We start from the raw sequence: 22,739 nt of genomic DNA on the forward strand, positions 1-22,739 counted from the left end.
AGAAGACACATTTATCCAAGACACTCTGATGCATCTCTGCTATGAGGGGCAGTTCTCAGGTAAGGATTTGAGTTTTCCTTTTTCTTGCTCAGTAACTTAGTCAGAACTTGAGATATACAGGGGTGGAATGGGGAAAAGGATAAGAAAAACTCCAACAAAACAGCAACACCCAAACTGATGTATTTGCCTCTACTACATATAACATAAATTCACTGAAGCAGTGAAGAGATGTATATAGCCAGAAGTCAAAAAAAGCCAACTGCTGTTAAAACTCCCTAATTCTAAGAAAGCGATTAATGCCAACAAGTGACAAAAGAAACATTACTTATTTCACAACTACTGTTGTTTGAAGTACATTTTATTGTTGTGTTTTATAGGTGATGTTTGTTTACAAATTCAGGGGTAATGCCACTGAACTCCACCTTGACAGAGCAACAAAATAACTCCAAAACAGGCTAGAACAATAAATATCAAACCATTCAATCTAAAATGTATAAATATAAAAGTCATTTCTGAAAATGTAGGAAAACCGGGAATCCATTTTTCTGTTTTGGTCATCTGTAGAGTAACATCACTATAATCCATCCATATCACCTCAGATCCAGCACAATTATCTTTATGTCTTTCCCGACCACGTGGGTACATAGCTGCAGAAGAAGTCAACGCGTTACTCACAGAAATCAGTTTCAGTAATTTAGCATATGAGGGCAATTGTTTCCTTTTAATTTTCTGAGCCTGTTTGATGCTATGCCTGTCTATCCAACTTTGATTCACCTCCACAACTGTATTATTTGTTTAAAAACTGAAGAGCTCAGGAATAACTCCCATTTGAAACTGTGGCTTTTGCTTCTTCTGAAAGCAGGTAGAAGTGGTGACTGATGGCAACTGCCCCTGGTTAGCCACCACTTGAATGGCAGTGTGTAACACTCTTCTCATGCTTTCTATTGACTGCTTAAATAGACTCTTGGTGTCTACCTTGGTCAGTGAAGCAAAGGTAATGAATTATTAACATGGGGGAAAAAATTATAAAGAAATCTGATCTGAAGCATGTATAATTTCTGCTTGCAGCAGAACCACAGGCAAGAATTTGAATAGTCAAAACCATGTTGGATTATATACTTACATTAAATAACCTAGGATCCTTTGTATGTGGATGAAATCCCTTCTTTTTACAAGCAGAAACTTCTAGCATGCCAGCAGTAGTAAGTCTGAAGATGCCAGTGCTGGAAAGCAAAAAATAAAACTCTTGTCACATACTGCAAATCCAAGGTTTTACTACAAATTGCTTAACTTAACAGGACAACAGAACGGTACTCAGTAACCTTTGATACACAGAAACAAGGCTGAGTTGGATTCTTAAAGGTATTTGAAAACAAGGGGAGTTGTATTCATGCAAAAGAAGGGATGATGAGGGGAAGGAGAGGGGAAGAAAAAAACAAACCAAATCAAGAAACCAAAACAACAACAGCAACAACAAAAACACACAAAAAATCCCCCACAAAAGCAACAACAAAACCCAACAAAACCAAAAACCACAACAACAAAACCCCAAACACGGTACTGGTGTTGTTCCCATTAGGCAGGTTAGTGCAGGAGGGGACTGGGGCTAGTTCACACAGGAACAGATACAAAACAGAAACGTAGGTGTTCTGGCTTGCATTTCAGTCACTTGAACTCTAGAGGGGCAACTTAAAAGACAACAGCCTTTAAGCTAGCTGTTAAATGACTAATAAGAGTAAATACCCTCCACACTCTTGTAGGTAATGAAGTAATACAAAGCACTAGATAATGCACTGCTGCATATATATGAGCTAACACTCTGAGTATTGAATAAAACACTAGAAAATCCACCCTTCTGTAAAGAACATTAATAGCTAATAACTGCAGGACAGCACCCGATTAATAAATGTTACAGATAGGAGTAACAGTTTAGAACTGGTTACACGGTATCAGCGTAAACTGTGAAAGAAGTTTGGAAGACCTGTGGTTTGAAAGGGTATGCAGACCTTCTCAGGGTTGCAAAGCCTAGTGCTTGTGTGGTTGCCATTCAATCTGTATTTACAGCTCTGAAGTTATAACCAGAACAGGATTCATAGATGTCATCTATGGGGGCAGAAAGACAGGACGAAAGGCTACAGAAATGTGCCCTGTGGCCTTGAAAATCCAAGCACAAAAAAGCAGAGTTACAAAACAAAGGTTGGAAGAAACTTGTGAAAATTTTTCTAAGTCCAACCCTCTCTGCTACAGCAGAATAATTTTGAGCAGGGTGCCTAGGATCATGTCCAGCCAGGTTTTGAACAGCTCTAAGGATGTAGACTTCACACCCTCTCTGGGCAGCCTGTTCCATCACAAACCTTCATATTAATTGTTACACAGTTCCACATTTTTCCAGATACTTACTGCTTGTTTTTAATGAAATACAAAATTAGGATGCTATTATCAAAAAGTGATCTTTATCCCTCTACTCCCCAAACTGCAATTTTCTTATAATCATAGAGAAATATATGTAATCCCTTCACTTCCTTCATCAGACAGAATAAGGATAGGTCTGTGGCAGGGCACTGGCGATGAGGTCTCCAGGAGAACAGCTCCTGTCATTAGTTATCAGATGAGCAGGGTATAAAAACAAACTTTAAAACCTGGGGCTAGGAGGGAGAAGCCAGAAGCCAGAAACAATACTGTGCATATAGACTGACTGGAATGTAAGTCTAAACAACTTAAAGAAAACAAACTCACAATATAACATTCCTGCCTTGCATCCCAGCTGACATGTGCTGTTCACATTTGATCAAATTTTAAGATAAGGAGCAGGGGAAAATATCTAAATATTACTTAGAAAAATCAGAACTCACTCATTATGCTTTGGTGAACAAACAATTGCAATGGCCTCTGGCAACATTAGCTGATAAGAACAATGAGTATGAAGATCAACACTGGATAAGAATGCAGTTTGTGTTGGATGTGTCTACAAAAAGAAAGGGAAAACTCAACATCATGAAATATTTCTTAGAAATCAAGGTCCACATACATTCAAGGAACAATAATTTGTAACAAATGAAAGTATCAGTATTTCCCCAGGTTGGTTTCTTAAGTTTGTATTAACCCAGATTCTGCATTGTTAGGGTGGCTTTTCTGTATGATGTTTATGGAGGCACATTAACAACCAGATGTACAGGCAATTTTCTGATCATGGGAGGGAAAAGGGTGTAATGAGAAAGCACAAGACAAAGGGAAATGACTTGACTGTGCAAAATCCCTAAGAGTGAAATTAGTATAAAGTTTAAACGACACAATATCCTCCCTGCAATTTTGAATATAGCAGAAGAAAACAATAAAAATAATAAAATACACCTAAATAAACATAAACGAAAGTTACACTGGCAAAAGCAGGTCCATTGTGTCAACAGGATGCCTCAACTTCATTAAGAAATACTCATCTATGGGAGAACATTAGCACTCATTTACATCACTACAATTAGAATAAGTGAGCAAATTAATTTGGATTGTTCCAGTTATTTCTTTAGTTTGTTATTCCATTTTTTTTTTTTTCCACATAGTGTATAGAGTTGATAGAGAAAAGCCAGAATCTGAGTCATACGTACATGGATCCAACCCAAAGTGAGGAGATTGTACTGATCCTGAATACCAAATAATTCTTCCACATTCTCCATGTCGCAGTAGTCTGGTCCTGAAGATTGCTTTGGCACTATTACGTGGGTAATAGTAAATTCATTATGTGTCTGTAAAACAAACGTTGACATACAGTGGAACAAATTAACTAATGAATAAATACTCAATCAGAATCTGAAAGATGTCAGCCCATCAGCAGGACAGCCATTATGAATTTGATGACTCCAGTAGATTCTAACAGTCTTTATATTTCATTGTCCTGTGACTAAACCTCGCTTACCTTAGATGAATGCCAGAGAAAGTACTTGAAAAAGCCTGTATTGTACAGCGTGCTGAAAAACTTGCTACATTTTATAACAACAGCAGTGTATTTTGATCAGATGTTTCCCCAATAAGGCAAGCCCACACTGCTGAAGTGACCACTCAGGTTAAAATATGAAGTTAATTACATTAAAGACTAATTGTTTAGATCTGCTTTTGCTCTGAAGTCAATATGTTACAGGAAAATACTTCACTATTGAATATATTTTCCCCATACAAATGTGAGAGTTAAACTGTACCAGTTTTCCACAGAGAATTCCACATGTCTCTATTCCTCTTACTGTATTTGCCTCTGCTAGCAGCAGAAATTCGTGACAGAGATCCCTGGGCAAAATGACTCCTCTGAGTGCTTCGGCTAATTGAGCTAACAAGAACAACAACAAAATAAAACAAAACAAAACAAAGAGAGAGAGAGAGACAAGAAGTCATTTGCACAGTGAAGTTTCCTAAAATAAGGAAATATGCACGGTTACAGGAAATCATTAAAAGTTAAAGAATTATGCTTATGACATTACAGATTTCTAATGAGACTAAATCTCCAGCACAAGTGCTTCACCTTAAATTGAAGTCACCAGCCCACAAGACAAGCTCACAAACCTACCCCTGGGGAGAGAGTGAGCAGATACCATTTCCCAGGCCAGGGCTTTCCAGGGTGAACCACCACAGGTTCTGCTTCTGTTCCTTTGAAATCCATGGCAAAATTCAGACACCGAGGCTCAAACTCTAGATCCAGCTACTGGCACTCAACTGGAAGATGTGAGACTGTATAGCTAATCTCCTCTCTTAAAATGGAGAAAATATATGAACTGTTGTGTGTATGTCAACATGTTCATGCCTGATTCATTACAGACACACTCACAGTGAACAAATTCATATGCATACGTGATATATGGGCTGCTATAACTAGCAAAGAAGCAGATTAAAGAAAAAAAAAAATAATCAATCTATGAACTTACTCTGAACAGCACTTAGAGTAGCCTCTGGCTTTAAGACCTGGTTTACTGGAGGTGAATGTCCAGTGCAGCCAGATGTGTCACTCCTCTCTTTTTTCTCAAGCAGTGCAGTAGATAAGGGACTGTTATCTGGTACAGAAATACAAGATAGCATATTTCCATCTATCTGTTCAGACATAACCATGCTCTCTTTGGTTTTCTGATCTCGGGCTAGTTCTTGCTTCTTAAGTTGATCCTCAAAGAATTGAAACTGTTCTGATTCAAGCTGCTGTTGACGCATATGTGCAATTCGTTTCTTCTCTGCCTCTATTAGCTTTTGATGTTCTAATTTCTTCAGAAATTCAGTTTTACATTTGTTCTGGAAAACATGCAAAATAAAGACATCCTCAGAACACTAAAAAATCTACAAAAAATGAGGAGAAAGCAGCAAAGTAATCCTGTCATTAAAAAGTAAGTCTATTAGGACCTATTTGCTGAACCAGCAAATACAACTGTATCCCCAAAAGCAGTATGATATGGAAGGAAACACAGTAAGTAAGGAATTTCAATCTGCATACTTGTGGTGTTCTGTTTTACTTTGGTAGTGATAACACTGGCCTCATTTGCCCATTATAATAAAATCATTAGAAAAAGACTTTGCAGAACATGGATGGTAAAGAAACTAGACACAAGTGTAAGCCCTTGCAATTTTCAGTGCAACAACAGATCCATGAGTACATGGGTTTTCTGGGTAGATTTCACAATTCATTTTGTTATCTGGATTTGTTGCTTGTTGCTGCTGTTTGGATAGGTTTGTCAACTTTCTGCTACTTTCTTTCCTCAGCTTTCCCTGGGTTGCTTAAGCTGGCTTTGGTGCAGTGTGTCCCCAGCCCCAGACACATGAGGTGCCCTCTCCACTCTGGTCTATGCGCCTTTGCCACCCAGCCAGCTGCTGTTCCCCAAACTGCATGGGAAACATGAGGTTTTGACAGCCCTCCCTGCTTCCTTTTAAAGGAGACCATCAAGAATCTCCAGAAGCAAATGAAAAAAAAGCAGAGCAAAGTAATTTCTTAAATGTCATAAACAAGATAGAGCAGGAAAGAGAGCCTCAAACCACTCGGTGACAGGAATACGGAGAGCATGGAGTGCATTTTGATTTTTACCTCCCCATGATTCCCTAGGTTAAATTTAAGGGAAGGAAAGAAAAAGGTGTATTTTTCTCAGATGTTTTTTTCCAAAACAAGTTTTTAACACTACAGATCCTGTTTTCAGTGATCTCAATACACAAGATGGAAGTACTTAGAGTAACTTGGAGGCACAAACAGGATAAATTCAAGCTGAAGCACATTCGGAGCCAAGAGACTTTTTCCACATACTCATCTAAGTGTCTGAACATTATCCTCTTTATAAAACAAAATTGGAGTGTACGCAAGACTACTCAGATATTCATAGGCTGTTATCTAAATATCACAGCACTTGTATTTCCAAACACATACTTGCATTACTTATTTTCAAATGACCAACCAATTAGATTCTGAGAGGAAGTGAAAAGTCACCCTAAGCAGTCCATGAAATGATTACATTCTTGTAGAACTGGCATTTTACTGCTTAATTTTTAAGATGACTTATATGACAGAAAAAATATTCATATCAAAGATTTAATAACCATATAAAACTTACTTTGTTTTGCAAGTATTCTTGATATTCTAAGTTATATTTTTTTAAAAGATCTCTTTTCAACTCATCAGTCCGTGGAAATGCAACCTCCTTCAATTTCTTTGGGGTGGGGGAGGAAGATAGATAAGTTTATTTTACACTTTCTATAAGATCACCTAGAAAACAAATTCAACTCTAGTAGAGATTTCAAAAAATACAAAACAACAACAACAAGAATACTGCTCTTCTCCCAGAAATGAAAGAAATATACACTAAATCATCAGCTTATAGTACACTGATTTCAATAATATAGTACACATCAACTTATAGTACACATCAACTTTTATAGTACACTGATTTCAATAAAGCTCTATAAATTTATGTCAGTGAAAGGAGTGACATGAATACTTCATATCTCAAGGAAATATTAGTCATTTTTCCAGCAACCTGTTATCTGTGTTTTGTTTAATAGGTGTGCGATGACTAACATTTTTATTGTTGGTGTAATTTATTTCAAAAAGAGTGGTCCAACTTTCAGTGTTTCAGGTTGGCTCATCACATTTTTTTCTGGGACTCTCTGAACAGAAATATGACTGAATACACCCACTTCCAGGTGGGAAAAAGTATTTATTTGCAGGGAGAGCTACACATGCAGCTTCCTGTGACAGCCCTGCAGACAAAATATTTTTGTAAAACAAAAACAATGCCAAATGTTTTCTACTGATGCAGAGGCTACTACAAAACAATTTAGAGGCCACAGGCAAAGCAAGGAAAGAGACCATGTGCTTAATCCTACTGAGTGCCACAGGAGAGAGCATGTTAGATACCCTTTCTCAACACAGATGTTTCCTAGATTGTGGGCCATAGTAAAAAAATTGACATGAAGGATTTTGGCTTTGTATATAACATTATTCAGCTTTAACAGTAAAGAAAGCTGCAAATATGGAAGCATGAAGCAAGATACACTTAAGCTTATTTTAACAACTGTCATTAGGCAATTCCAGATGTTTTAAGCTCAGTATAAGGCTGTATTTGAAATTTCTCTTTTAGGAAAAACAACACCATCACCACCCCCAAAAAAACTCAAAAAAACCCCGAAACCAAAACTATTTTGTATACAAATGGAGGAAAAAAATCTGGTAAAAACTAAGCAAATACTTATTTGGTAATAAAGACACCAAAAATATACATTGATTATTTAACAGGGTAAGCAAATACTGCACAGACACCAGTAATGCCACACATCTCTCTCTCCCTCTGTTTGCAGTAGTCAGTTTGGACCCTCAGCCACTCAGATAATTGGGACCAGAATAAAATTCTAAGTACTGTTAAAACAGTGTATTTTTAACATGTAAACTTTCAGAAATAGATATACCCAGGTTTCCAACCATTTACCAACTTATTCAGAGACAGTTCAAGTTCACTTTTTAGAATGATAATTTAATTTCCTGTAATGATCAAGTTATTAAACCAAAATAAAACATGAATGACTAGTGGAGAAACGTATCAGAAATTCAAGCTGTGCTGGCTGCCATGGGCTATATGTGTACTGGAGGAAAAGGAGTGCTAGGAAAGAATGGAGGGACTCTGGGGGAAACATTTCTTAAAGGCCAGGAAACCATAACCCTACCTTGATAATATCTTGTTTTTCTGGCACTGCACATTGGTGATAGTCTCGGTGACTGGGCAGCTTTTCTACAAACAACCTAGAAAATTAAACATGCATGTGTTCACCTCGGTAGCCAGAGGAATATCCACAATAGCTTTTATGTTGACAGAAAGATCAGTTTCACATAACTATTAAACACTGGATTCCAGATGACTTGGAGCACAGTTTTGCACATTTGTTTAAGATAACACTTAAATTCTTGTATAGATTTGTGTGGAACACATAGGGTAATGAAGGGAGATTATCTTCTACATCTGAATATATTTTGGCTTTCATTATTAGAGGGTTGCATTGAAAAGAGGACTAAACTAGCAGCCAGCACCTAAACACAGCCCTCAAAAGCACCTTCCATCCTAGCCAGTGTTAACAATTCCTGTTTCTACTGTCTTGATCTGTCCTTAGCTGAAATGCTGAATCTTGAATGGGAAGTCCAGAATGCAGCACTGACTACCGTTAAGGCAGACCAAGCTGCACAGCTAACTGCAGTATTAACCTACTCAGTCATCTAAATTATGGCAACACTCAGCTGCAAAGAGTTTGGAACACACAATTGCTATCATTCTTCCAGCAATTTGTGCAATGTACACCTTCCAGTCTCTCTTTTTATAGAGAGACTATAAATGCAATCCATATCATGGATTTTACATTTACTCCTGTAAGAAGAGATAAATTATGCTTAATCCTTTTGGAGAAGTAAAAAGAGGCAAAAATCTATCTTTTCATGTTTTTTAAAGTGCTGTGCAACACTACCATCTTTAACATCAGCAGAGTTCATAGGGTGTAACTATTAAATGCTCAGAATTCTTATCTAAACACTGCTTTTTAAGCCATGAACTGTATTTAACCAACATGATGATAGATACAGAATAATCTGTGAGAAACAGTGCTCACAGGCTAGTGCAGTATGGTCAGCTTCAAGCTCTCTATATTAGGTTAGTTCACACCTGGCATTAATAGATGGATAGGACTACTGTACTAACAGCTGAGATGAAATCCTAACAAAGACTGTGGCTAGAGTAAAGATCTCCAAAGATCAAAGCTATTCTGCAAGAACACACTAAACATTTTTCTCGTAATCTAAAGGGGTGCCCTGTTTTCACTGCAACTTTTCATTTCAGTTTACTCAGTAATGACTACAAATGGTTTCTTACGTTATGAACTTATTATAGAAAACAAACGCATTCTCCAGGTTCCCCTCCTCCATATAAACTGACGCCATTCGCTCCATCTCTACTCCAGATCTAAAATAACGACGCGGAGTGATATCTTCATTGATTGTGATATTGCTGCCAAGTTTGCTTAAGGCACGTACTCTCTCTTCTGGGGTCACAGAGATGTCTGTATGGTCAGGAATAGCTACTAGCTTTCTCTGAAAAAGAACAGAGAGATTAGCAAAGAGAACTAGCTATTATGTTTCACTTTCAGTAAGTGATCTCATTCAAGAAACTCAAGGGAAATCATCTCTTTTCTCAAAATAGGCATTGATTTCCCCACTGCTAGCCACAGCTGAAACATTCCAACATGTTTCTCAATTGCAAATAAATTGATTGCAATTACAAATAAGAAGTGATCTTAACCCCCTCCTCAAATCTTCAAATACAAAAAAAAGGCAGAAAAAAATATTAAGATAAAATTAAGTAAATATCTGTAGAAACAACCAGAGGCAACACAAAGTATCTTCTCTTTAGAATCCCCCACACATGAAATTCTATAAGGTTTTGCCTTAAGTTACTGCAATAATTTGGTGGAGGGTCTGAATACTCGGACCCATATTACATGATATATAGCGTACGAGTACAGGGTAGAGTTCACCTAACAAAAACCAATAAGTTCCCCTGGACAGTCAACAGTTCACTTCAAATGTTCATTTCCAGTTTCAAATGAGGCAGATAAAGCCTGAGTTAGAACTAACTCTACTGAAGTAGCAGCATAGCTGCTGATTATAAACATTACCTCCCCGTTAAAGGCTAAATAAGTGGTTACTGCAAGTTGTTTCCTCTTACTTTGATTAAATTTTTTACTCTTTCTATTCAAAATGTTCATTTCAACTTCTTAAAAACACCAAAACAAATTAAAACCCCATAAATATGTATATAGAAAAAAATTAAATTCCAATTAAACTGCCAGGCAGAACTTGTGAGGAACTGGCAACTGCAGGAAAAGGCCCTTGTAGCTGACATCGAGCACTGCTAAACAGCTCTCTTAAATTGTTTCCTATTTGAATGAGAAGGTGCTAAGCCACTAAAGCATTTATTTGAAATACATACCAATGAGCTGACAGTAAATGGTTGTTCCATGTTGTTCTCTGTCTGCAAACCAGGGAGATTGTTCTTTTCCTCCAAAGTCTCCATCTGAATGCAAAGGGCAGTATCAATCCAGTGCTCAAGATTGGCAGCCAGCTGTCTCAGGGATTATTAGCCCAGGGGAAACTTGAACACAGACACGTTAGTTGTGGTTGTGTGCTGGAAAAAATATGACAAATCATCCAGATTAGAAATACATTCAAATGCCATGTAAATTTGCATGCCTGCACCTGCTCATTACTTCAGTATCACAATACTTGCTTATTTCATAAGAATCTAAAATTTACCAGGCATCTAAAATCTAAAACAGAAATGCATGGGGGCTTGCAGGACAGTTGTGGACTAGCTGGCCTGTTCTAATTTTATCACAGTGGACTATAACACAATATAACAAATTATTTTTACAACAACTTAAACAAACAACCCAAGAACAACAGCAAACCCCCAAACAAACCACCCAACACTTTCAAGCAGTAAGTGAAAAACTCAGGTCAAAGACTAACCACAGAGTCTGTGTTTACTTGAGCATTTTGAGCACTTTGATTAACATTCTTATAAACACTGTGAATCTGGCATAGTTCTTCCCGCTAAGCCTATAATTAGAAATAAAGCTTTGTACACAAACTCACATCAGTAACATAAAGCAGAGAAAATATTTCAAGCACCACATGTCCCACCCACACAGCTTGCTGATTTCAACAACACACAACATACAATGAACTCTGATGAATCAACTGACAGTAATTGTTTCTTGCACAGCTCTGAAAGAGTACAGACAAATACTTAGACTTGTTGTGGTCATCAGCCAAAAAAATCCCAACGAACTCCTGAAAGGGAAATGAATTATTTAAATTACACTAGAAGTATGAAAACGAAGGTCCTAATGTGGTTTATCGCTTCTGTGCACTCAGTCTAAAGAGATTTGATCTTGAAGGCTGAAGGCACTTCATCTATTGCAATAAATATGATTTACACTTTTGTAAAAGCATAAAGGGTGGGTTCAGCAAAGATATTTTCTCAGCACACCTCTCTCTAGAGGCCAGAGGACTCTGGCTTAGAGGAAAACAACTCTACTGTGTTTATAGCCAGCTGCATTTCTTGAGTATTGATTTCTGTATCTGGATCTTCCTCATTTTTTTCCAAAAACTAAGAGTATCTGTTAGATCAGTCTTTAATTTTAACAATTAATGCAAGTATTACAGGAGACATTAAATTCATTTAAGTGATACTTTCTTTAAAATAATCAGAATCATCCAATTTTATTTGTAAAAGCCCTTACCTGCACACCCATTCCACCTTATTAATTCAATCTTACCCTGCTTTTATATATGACCTCCCAAACTCAATGAATACATTCTTGCTTGATTTTATACCCATGTTTTCCATCTTCAAGGTTTGTTTTTTTTGTTTGTTTGTTTTTTTGGTTTTTTTTTGTTTTTTTTTTTTTTTTAAATCATCATGAGATACATCACAGGTCTGTAAATTCAATTTCAAGACCTGCTTTTTTCAAATTAAGGTATTCAAAATGCTTGCACAATTTGTGACAAAAAATGGAGCATGGCTTATATACCTAAGACATCAACATTAGTTGTGGCTGCAGTGCTAATGGAAACAGTTCTCCAAACAGCTTAATTTTATAGACATGGATCTCTGGTGTAAGATCAGCTTGGCAGGAAAGACTATTCAGTGCCTATTCATGAACCATAGAAAGGCCCCATGGGACTGAAATAATGAAATATTTTGGCTTTAGCCTACTCGAAGAAACATACTTCCTTATGGCTAGTTCCACCCGAAACCCTTCTTAAGCTGGACTGCTGTAGATGTGGCAGACTATGAAAAGAGAGGACTAAAAGCTTGGCAGAACTCCTGTTAGACTTCTGCCCCTGCAGCTCATATTCTAAGCAGAAATAAAATCTTCAATTTAAAAAGACTTCATATGCTCTATGTGACTCAGGAATAATGATTTAAAAAAAAAAGGAAAAAAATAAAGAAATAAAAAGAGTATATATTTTAAAACCATTTATTCACTCATTTATCTGTCACTTGTGATTTCTCCTAGAAGCAACTTGGAGATCTACAATAGCTGAATGACAGGTTGGTTTTGGTCTCAAGTATTCATCCAAGTATGACAAACTGATTTTATTAAAAAAATATTGTTCAAAAGTAAAAGGTGCAGGAATGTATTTCTATGCAATTCCCTATTTCAGTTAGGAACTTTTGAGCAAGAAAACTGCTTTTCAAACACTTTCGCACTTATGGACTTTCTCTAAAATCTAGTGAGGAAATGGACCTTTAAAATAATGCTCTTCAGATGCTTCCCTAGGGAGGACAAGTAATATGGATCATATGGTTCTTTCAGCTATTACCACACCTTGAAAATCTTCCAGCCTAGCTAGTAGGCAAGCAGAAAAATGTTAGTGCAGCAAGTGGGAAACAAAAAAGTCACTAAATGGTGTTCAGTTTTTTATGTGGGCCAGTATTCCCAAAGAGGTCTTTGTTAAAGAAGCCTGTAGAACTGGCACAGGGAAACATCGTGGAACTCTTTACTTGCAAAGATTTCTCATCTTGATTGCATCTAAGAATATTTAAGTTATAAGTTAATTTGGTGATTTTTTTTTTAACCTGACAAAGCATTAAAAATAAACAAAAACTGTGATACTAGGTATTTTAAAGAGGAGACATCTGGTAACAGAAGAAACTCACACTTCCTCAAAATTGTGTCAGAGCTTTGCAAGGATGAAGCAGCTCTGCAGAGAGCACAAGTCAAGTCACAGTGCAAGAGCTTAGCAGAAGAATTGCTGCAAATAAAAGAGGAAACAGACTTTTAAAATTTGCCTTCAGGGTCACATTAAAAACCAGACACTACAAATAAAGAAGAACTACTAGGATGAATTTGTATCACCTTTACAAAAATGTCTGTTAAGGCTCAAATATATTAGCTATTATAGGTGGCAGTATAATTAAGAAAAAAAATCCTAAAAAGAAGGTAATCTGTCTTATGACTGCACTCCAATATATTATCCTTAACATGTGGACACACTGGCTAGAATTATAAATTATTAAAATGCAGAAAGTCAAGCTTTACTAAAAACACCACCAGAGTCATGTCTGCCAGTTCCCTGGAATGCCTCTCTGCATAGTGATCCTTCATAATCACCTTCAGCTGCTCAAAGGCCATGATACTGCCCAGGGGCTCCCCTCACTCCCACCATCCTTCTTCACACTTCCATTTTGTTGACACCAGTGACTTCAAGGTTGGTTGTAGGTCATCCAAATTAAAATCAAATGGACTTTTAAAATTAATTACTTCCTTCTCAAACTCAAAATGTGAGGGAAGAGGCATAAACATGAAGCTAGCAAAACAGACAGACTGGGCCCTTTCCAAGGCAGTGCTGTCCTAGATTGATATGAGCCGGCTCTGAAAAATGTACTCTAAGAGCTTGTGCAGTGCCTGTAAGAATTGTGCAGTCCAGATGAGTGACATTTTGCCTTCTGGAAATACTCTTATATTTTGCTCTACAAGAGCAAAGAGAAATTCAAATATCAAACCTCTCTGTGTAACTGAAACTAATTATATTCAAACACACAAAATAGTTATGCTAATACAGTAAACTACACTCCAACCCCAACCACAGGGGAGAAGTAGCGATGCTAGCTTGGAGCTATCTTAGTCTATTAGAGTGTAAAGTGCTCTAAATTCCAAGAGTAAAGATTCATTTTTCTGCTTTACAATTTCAGGCATTCCAACTAACTTAGATGGACTTAGGTAACATTTGACTAAGAATAAATATCTGAACATTTGGCATGCAAATCAAGCTTTTTCTAATGATGAAATTTCTAAGAGTTGTTATCGGAATATAAGAATTTAACATCAATTCAACAGTTAGGAAACTTTATTTCATTGGTAGTGGCACTACTCACCAGATCCAATTTTTTCCTCAAAACCCACCTGTTTTTCTGTATCATTGAGCTTATTATACTATTTATTAATCCTTTTGTAAAATCCAGCTTTATTAAATCAAAGGCCTTCAGCCACAGAAATGGAGCAAAGTGAGAAAAATCAGCATTTTAAGTGGCATTGACAGTCATTCTTTCTGTTCAGGCTAACAAGCATGGTACAAGTACCAGGGAAGTCAATAGCAGAGAGAGCAATCTTAACTTAAAAGTATATGCAAATAGTAGTACATGAAGATAGAATATGTATATTAGGATATATCAAGTACCTCAAGAGTAGGCTAATTAGACAGAGATGGCATGAGAAGATTTGGAGAATGCATACACCAACTCTCTTGGTTTTCTGAGAGGTATGATATCACAATTAATCAGAAATTCTACAATGTCTTCATAGTTCACTACATGTTGGTATGTTTCAAACAATTGCCAGGATGGATGGATGTGGACAAAGAAGAGCCCCTCTGCCTGTGTTCAGAGTCTGAGAGCCATGACCCAGCTAAGTTTGCAAACTACATGACTGTGCTCTGTGAAGAAGGGAAAGCTGGTGCTCATGGCTGTACATCAAGGCTTATTAGCTCGAGTGCAGTATGAACTATTCAAGTTACACAGTTTGTGTTTGTAATGCCTTGCGTGGAGCCAGATCACAGTCTGGGCAGAAAGAGCTTGTGTCAGTCTATGCACCCTTATGCCAGGCTCCGAAATGTCTGTTGAGTATAAGTCTTTCACCAATATAACCTCACTATGCAAGACAGCTGTACCAGAAAAGACAATGAGGCCAAGCAGGACCATGCTTTGCCAAAGTACGAACACAGTGATTGGTGGTACCCCAGCTGGAGTCGTGTTGCTTAAACCTTCTAGAGAAGGCACAGCCTCAAAGAGGGGCTCAGAGTACCAGTGCCTCTGAGAAACGAGTTGTCTGCAGAGCACGAGGACTGAATGTCAACTCATTGTCATAATCTCGAGGCTGTTTTTCCTTCCTCAGTTCTTCAGATAGGCTTTTAAATGTTGAATGACCTTTTTAGATTTATGAACAAGGAGTTGCCTGAGATCAGTAAGTATTAATCGTTAGTTTCCACATTGTAACACTATTTACTGAGAAACATTGTTGTGACCATGGGGAAACATTGTAGCACCCACTGTGAAACATTGTTGCAGCTGCTGTGAAACATGGTTGCGGCTTTGATAATTTTTTGAGACATTGTTATTTGTTACTTTGAAACATTGTTATTAATCACTTGAAAACATTAGTTTCCCTTTGAAACATTTTAAAATCCCATCAGAATTAGTCATAGCACAATGCCATCACCCATGTCAGCAACATTTGTCAATATTTTGACTATTGGTCTCGCTAGAAAGCTGCATTGAAGAGGTCACTGGTAAAATTTTCCACATTTTCACATTTTTCATTCAAAGCTTAGCTTCTGTTAAAAATAATAGGGACTTGGGGCATTAGCAATGATTAATTATTTGCATATATTTTGATAGTGGATTATTTCAGAAATACCCTTTTGTTTGATATTTTGGTGGAATGAAAGCCCAGATGGGGTTCCCATCAAAATCATTCACTTGGGTTCATTGAAATCAGGATCCTTACAGTATATCTAGAAATAAAGCTTACTTCAATACTGTAATAAGAAGTTAAAACAGAAATACCCTGGTTTAGTGCATTGTGAAGTGTGGCAATTATAGAAACCTAGCATAAAGTGTCTCAAACCATAAAGGGGTCAGGCCTCACTAAAACAGACAAATTAGCAAGTACAAAACATACCTTTTAATTATGCATAATGAACCTAAATTGTCCCAACAAATTTGAAATAATGCATATCCAATGATTGCCAGATGAAGATAAAGAACTGCTTCATGTTAGTAGGTGCAGACACCAGTACTTCTGTACTTTGAAGTGGATGTTCAGGTGAATTTGGTGAAAAAAAAGGTTAGAAATACAGGCACCTAACTCATTCATCTCTTTTTGAAATGCCAGGCCATGTGTTGGCACAGCACATAATCATCTATACACACACTTGGGTTTGGTATAAAATATGCCAAAACCCAGCCTAAGTAGCAAACTGCCTTCTGTTGGTTCTCTCCAAAAAGAAACAGCATGTTCATCTGTCAACACGTTTTTTTGAAACAGCTGTTCACCATTGCAGTAAGTAATTCAGCTAGTATAGTAGAGTAGTCCTTCCTGAAAACAAAACAACAAAAACAAAACCCAACAACAAAGCACTGAATGTCACGGCAAGATCATTCTCTTGTGCACAGAAAAAAACCCTAATCAACCAAAAACAACAGAAAGGCTTTTCAATGAAAATAAACATTGCAAGGAGTCACTTGCTGACAACCCCACACCTTTCATTGGAGAAGTTGCTCTTCATAGTAGAAACTACCAAGCTTGGCTCTAGAAAAGACTGTCTCAGTAATGGTCTATAATTTAACACTGACCCTTAGCTCCATGGATCCATTGAAACAGCATTGCCAAGCCCTCCTCCCAGGGGCAGCTGCTGGGCTATACAATCATATATAGAAGCAGGTTGAGGTTACATCCTCTTTTTCACCTACTGTGAAGGACCAGTCCCAGTCACCTCCCAGCACACTGCCTAGAGGTCTCTGCAGACAGTGTCAGTGGCATTCAGACAGTACCACATTCACATCCTTGGGTAGAGAAGGGGAAAAATCATGTGCAGAGGAGATCTTCCATGCACAGATTTGCCAAACCCAAGTCTTGGCTGTATGGTTGTACCACTCAGTGCTGTACCTTACATCACAAAATTGAGCTTTATTTTCATGTAAAGAAAAATGTGTGTGACACAAGAGTCTGTTTTACTACAGTTAAAAAAGTTAGAAAAGTTATCTGAAGACTTAAAATTGTTGTGCTAATACTTGGATGACTGCAGTTAGTTAATGTTGCTACATAAATATCACTGACTGGCTGTTTTCTAGGGACAGTTTCTCTTTTGGAACAGATACAAACATTACTGCATTAAGAAGCGACATCAATAAAATTAGATTGCTCTTGGATATGCTAAGGCTCTGATAAACCACTACAACATGCACACAGCATCCAACATGGCACATGCAAGAACCTGACTTTTACTCCTGACAGAGAATGTGAATGTAGAACCTACAGGCTCTTCCCATTGCTTCAAAGCACAGGAGAATTCTGACCTTCACCTATTTTCTCATTCATTTTTATGCAGGCTATTTTGAAATCTAGTATATTTGTGCTACTACAACATAACACTATGCATCGGAGCTGTACACATGGGTGATGGCTTGATACCAGACTGATTAATATGGTCTGTCTACAAAGATATTAGTCACTTTTAAGACAATGTCCTGGAAAAAAGACTGGAAATATTGAACAATGAAACATGGATTTGTGGACTGCCGACAGTTCTTTGTCTTGTAATTTCTTGTGTCAAAACAAAACACAGTCCTTCCCTCTCTTTTTGGTAACACCATTCAGTTTCAGCAGAAAAGCATTTTTTAATATAATGGATAAAGTATCACCAATGTTAGAATGTCTTGGATTACAAGCAGCAGCCTTCTTAGGCAGTCACTGAAATATACTTATGCAACACAGAACAGCATCTTTCCAGTGACCCACTAAAAGGATGTTCTAGACGTGGTGTAGAAAAACAGTGCCATTTCCCTCCTTCATGAAATCCACAACGATTGCCCATCTAAAATTAGTTTACCAGGGCACAGTAAGCCTGACGAGACCAGAATAAAGAGAAATAGCTGCTGTTATATAATTTATTATTTAATGATTCAACTGAAACACTGAAAAAAGGGATACCTGCAACACATAATGTCAGTGATGAAACTGACTTCCACCATGAAGACAAGAAGCTGTGTTGCTAAGGGAAACAAATGAGAGGTTATAATCAGCACAGAGGTCTGCAACACTTCATAGACTTACAAGAAACAAAAGAAGCATGATTCCTTGCAAAGGCTCAGGTTTCATAGATTTTTCTGTCTGTAGCCCTATTTCTCTCAGAGAAAAAGTCCCACTGGGATAAAAGTATTAAGAACCTTCCCGTTCTTTCTATAAAAGGTAATGATTTTTCTGGCAATGTTTGCTAGTTAGTTTTACAACCTCTAATAAGGACACTTGTTAATTGGGTAACTGGTTGCAACAATCGGTTCTTGTTTCTATCTGATGTCAAATTCCTACTCTGTCTTTCTTCTTATGGTTCATAAAGTAGGTGACAAAAAAAGGTGAATTAAATTTCATTGACATTTCTGACATACAAATTCACAGTACATCTGAAATCTCTTAAAGTGCCTATAAAGAATGAAGCTTGTCCTGTGGCCTCAAATCCAGGAAAAATAATTTGGGGCATTAGTTCAATAGATTCCGATTATTTTGCACATTAATGGTTAAGTAAGCAAAGTGCAGGTAAAAATCTGATAGCAGTATTACCTACAGGATGGAGTGTGGTCAACCAGTACAAATAACTACCAGTTAATCTGGCATGTTTCTGCAGTATGATGCTTATATTTAGATAATACAGTTAGCTGATTTAATAATGAAGTCTTTGATCTCCTGCCCTATCCTAGATGATTCAGGATGTGTCATGCTATGAGCAGATGGGGGAAAAAACACAGGAATGTCTGGATCTATGAGAAGAATACAGGGTGCTTTAGACCATTTTTTCTACTTGGATAGTTAAAATATTTAATTTCTCTTTCATACCTTTGCTGAGATTGACAATGGTAAGCACATATTTTATAGCAGCACTGACTGTTACACAGTCAACTCATACGGCTGCTTGAAAGTCAGCTGAATTATCCAGAATAACAAAGCTGAGCACAATGATTTGTAGCTAACATTTTATGCACTTGCAGGCCAAGCAGCTATTCAGCCCAGTGAAGCTATGAGCAGACTGCCTTTGAGACTATTTCTAAATCATTTGCTTTTCCCTTCAGTATGAGATTTTGCAGCCTATCCAAGCTCCTTTCCATATCAGTGAAGAGAGCTAGACATCTCTGCAGGCCCTTTGACAGTAGTTCAGAGATGTCAAAAGAGGAAGATACTTTCTAGGTGACTATGTAATGAGTCCACAGCTTCCCTAAATGCAATTCCCTGTGTTGTGTGCTGAATGGTGAGTCATCTAGAACTGCCACTAGGAAGTGGTAGGCAATGGGTTGTGTCTGAGCAGGTGCTTGACTCACAGCATTACCATGATCTATCATCATTGCTGTAAGATTTAAAATGCTGTATTTTTGTAAGAGTGATGCCTCTGCAACAACAATATTAAGCCACTACACACAGAGCATTCAGGAACTGTACAAACAGGAACTGTACGAGGAAGATAATTTTCTTTCATGGACTTCTATTTATAATGGAAACTATGACCAGAAAATATGTTTTGTGGCATGGCAATCTAAATGTAACATTTTTATTAGAATTATATAGACAAAGCCTTTCATTGCAAGGCAGCAAACTAAGTTTCAGAATACAAACCGGAAAAGTAACCTTTGATACAGAAAAAAAATCTCAGGAGTCCAATAAGAACAGAAAAAAACCTCACTATGCATACAAGTTCGGCAAACAGAGATCAAATATTTATTTTTATACAGCATTTACTCAGTGTCTTCACGCGTAAGTCACCTTGTTACTCCCTCAGAAGCTGAAGATTTCATGACAGCCCTCACCTTGAGCTATACTTTTCCTCAGCTTGATTATTAACTTCCAGGAAATGCCTTAAGGCCTGACCTTGAGCATACTTTATGCACATAAAACCACATGAGAAATGCCTTCACAGTATTCCCATGGCAATATCAGTTCTACATTATTGCAGGATTGATCAAGACACTGAATACTATTTTTAAACATAATACTACAAAACAACCCCTATTCACTTACAGCTATTTAAAATACTATATATATATATATATATATATATAAAATTGTGCCTACAGTACTATATGGCATTTGGAAATGACGCTGCCTACACTCTCCTATGATCTATGAAACCCTGGATTTGACAATGCTGGCCTTTGTTATTCATACCTTGAGCATTTAGACATGCAATATACTAGGCAGAAACGTCAGAAAATCCAGCTGTTACAGAGTAACACAATATGTTACCTCAGTAACATCTGCAACAACAAACCTGGACCCTATTCTCCTAGGAATATTTAATGAAGTTACAGGTCTGTATCCCATTTTCTAGGACAAAATGGTCTAAGGCAATTTATCAAATATATGTTAACTACAGCTTTGGACAGTCTACCACTTTAGCATGCTATCAGGAGAACTCACTTCTGTGAAGACAGAACTTTCTCAAACCTGGTGTTTGCCTGAGGAGCTACAGTCCACCCGAGACCTCATAATCTCACCACTTTCATTCTCAGTAAAAGGTGGGGCTTTTATCTGCCCATAACTTCCATGACTTCTCAGACAAGCATTCAGAACCATGTGCATATTAAATTAAAAAAAAAAAAAAATCCAAACCAAAAGGAATTCCCCCAGAAAATACTTTTTGCCACTGTTCTGGAACAGGACAGTTCTGAAACAAAACAGTGCATCCATGCATGAGAGAAGTGAATTATGTTCCTCGGTGCTCTCTGGAGGGACACCTTAGATCCCACACAGGTCACATGAGCAGAAATAGCTTATGAGAGAGTTACAAATGCCCAACTGACACAATTTCTTCTTTATTTTACATTCTTTCACTTCCTGTTCCTATGATAATCTTTCACATGTATATGAAACTACTTAAAAATAGAATACTGTTATAAGTTTGATTTCTCTCTGAAACACCATAACATTTCGATCTCTGCTCCCCACCATGTTATAATCACCTATTTTTGTAGACGCAGTGAAATCAGCAGCTTTACCCAGCCAGGGCTCGCTGCTCCCCGCCCGCCCAGAAGTCGCCAGTCACACCATGATGCCCACGCTGCATCCACGCACCAAGAGCTGCTCCCTCTCTCCTCCTCGCTCCAGCGCGCACCCCGCCTGGGCTGTTCATAGATAAAGTTCCGCCCTGTCCGGAGGAGGGTGATTTTCAACAGCCCTCCGGGATCGCAACACCTGACGCCCGGGGCGGGGGCGGGCCAGACCGATCGCGCACCGGGGACATTCTCCAAAGCAGTGGAGCTGATGGGGCTCGTACCGGTCCCGGCTCCAACGACTCGCCGGCCCCAGAAGGGGCAGCGCACGGCACGGGGCCACCGCTTTCTCGCTCTGTCCGCAGGCACCATTGGCGCAAGGCAGCGGGATGGAGACGGGGAGGGAGAGCCCCACCAGCTCCCTGCCCGCACTTCCCAGACCGGGGAAGGCGACGGCTGCTTACCGAATCTGGCATCCGTGTGAGCGGCCCCGGCGGACGGTGCTGGAGACAAAGCAAAGGGCGCCCACCCCGCCGCGGGACGGGGAAGCAGGAGCGGCGGGGCGGCCTGGGCCTCCGCCGCTCGGCCTCGCCCCGCCGGGGCTCGGTGCCCTGGGCGCCCTGCGCAGGAGCGGCGGGCGGGGTGGGGCGGCAGGTGCCGGCGGCGCTGCGGAGAGGAGCCGAACGCCTTGCGCCGCCGCAGTCGGCCCAGGTTACGGTGCGGGACACAGGGAGGAGCATGCGCGGCGCCGGGGCGAGCGGCGTGGCCGCCTGCAGCTCCCCTCCGCTCCGCGCGTTCGCCGCCGCTGTAGCCCAACGGCCACGGGCGCCGCCGCGCGTACGGGGCCGCCGTTGCAGCCCAATGGCTGCTCGGGACGGCGCGGGGAAGCGGCTGCGAACGCGGAGCGGGGGGTTCCCTGGGGCGAGCGCAGGGACCCTAAGCGGGGATTTGCAGCATGGCCCCTGCTCATCTGGCGTTTGTCGCCTCCACCTTTCCTACGTTCCTGCTGTCAGTCCAGCCAACGCTTAAGTGCGTACCTGCCTGAGTACAGTTGGGCACGCACGCCTCACCTGGGCTGATCTGCCCCTGGGATGTGGCGAACTGGTGGGAAACAGCACTGTTGCTGAGGAAGGTATCTGTGGGTAAGGAGGAAGAGGAGGAAGGTTTAAATGAAGGTGAGGTTGTTAGTATGGGGCTGTGATACCTGGGAAGAGGGATCGTAAGAAAGGAGAGGACTTTCTCCCCTAAAGCAGAGGAGGTGGGGGTTACAGTAGGAGGAGAGGCTGTTGGCCTGGGTTTCTGAAGAGGCAGAGCAGTGCAGTGCTGTGGGCTGACCCAGATCTCTGCTGAGAATGTCTAGCCACCACAGTAGTCACTCTGTGAGAAGTCTGGATGACCTTCTTTGTGGCCTTCTGCTGAACTTTCTCAGCA

The 22,739-nt window shown here is 39.2% G+C and overlaps 1 protein-coding gene across 1 annotated transcript; it reads right to left on the reverse strand.

Annotated features, from left to right (window-relative positions):
• Positions 1-377: 377 nt before the first annotated feature.
• STAMBPL1 (STAM binding protein like 1) lies at positions 378-22,052 on the reverse strand. Its single transcript, XM_082053388.1, has 11 exons — positions 21,773-22,052; positions 10,476-10,670; positions 9,360-9,577; positions 8,170-8,245; positions 6,564-6,659; positions 4,908-5,262; positions 4,191-4,315; positions 3,603-3,740; positions 2,853-2,965; positions 1,124-1,223; positions 378-647 (listed from the first exon to the last, which is right to left on the reverse strand). The coding sequence occupies exons 2-11, from the start codon at positions 10,557-10,559 to the stop codon at positions 591-593; spliced, it is 1,362 nt and encodes a 453-aa protein (XP_081909514.1). The 5' UTR covers positions 10,560-10,670; positions 21,773-22,052; the 3' UTR covers positions 378-590.
• Between the last annotated feature and the right edge of the window lie 687 nt (positions 22,053-22,739).

Source organism: Streptopelia decaocto (assembly GCF_964273445.1).
Source record: "Streptopelia decaocto genome assembly, chromosome: 5".
Classification (NCBI taxonomy): Eukaryota; Metazoa; Chordata; class Aves; order Columbiformes; family Columbidae; genus Streptopelia; species Streptopelia decaocto.

Bases quoted from the DNA above. Each gene is read 5' to 3' on its own strand.
- STAMBPL1 (XM_082053388.1), bottom strand. From the start codon at position 10,559: ATGGAGACTTTGGAGGAAAAGAACAATCTCCCTGGTTTGCAGACAGAG. The intron at 3,741-4,190 runs GTACAGTTTAAC...TTTGTTTTACAG, and splicing joins GAATTCTCTGTGGAAAACTG to ACACATAATGAATTTACTAT. The intron at 1,224-2,852 runs GTGAGTTCTGAT...TTTGCTTTCCAG, and splicing joins TGTTCACCAAAGCATAATGA to CACTGGCATCTTCAGACTTA.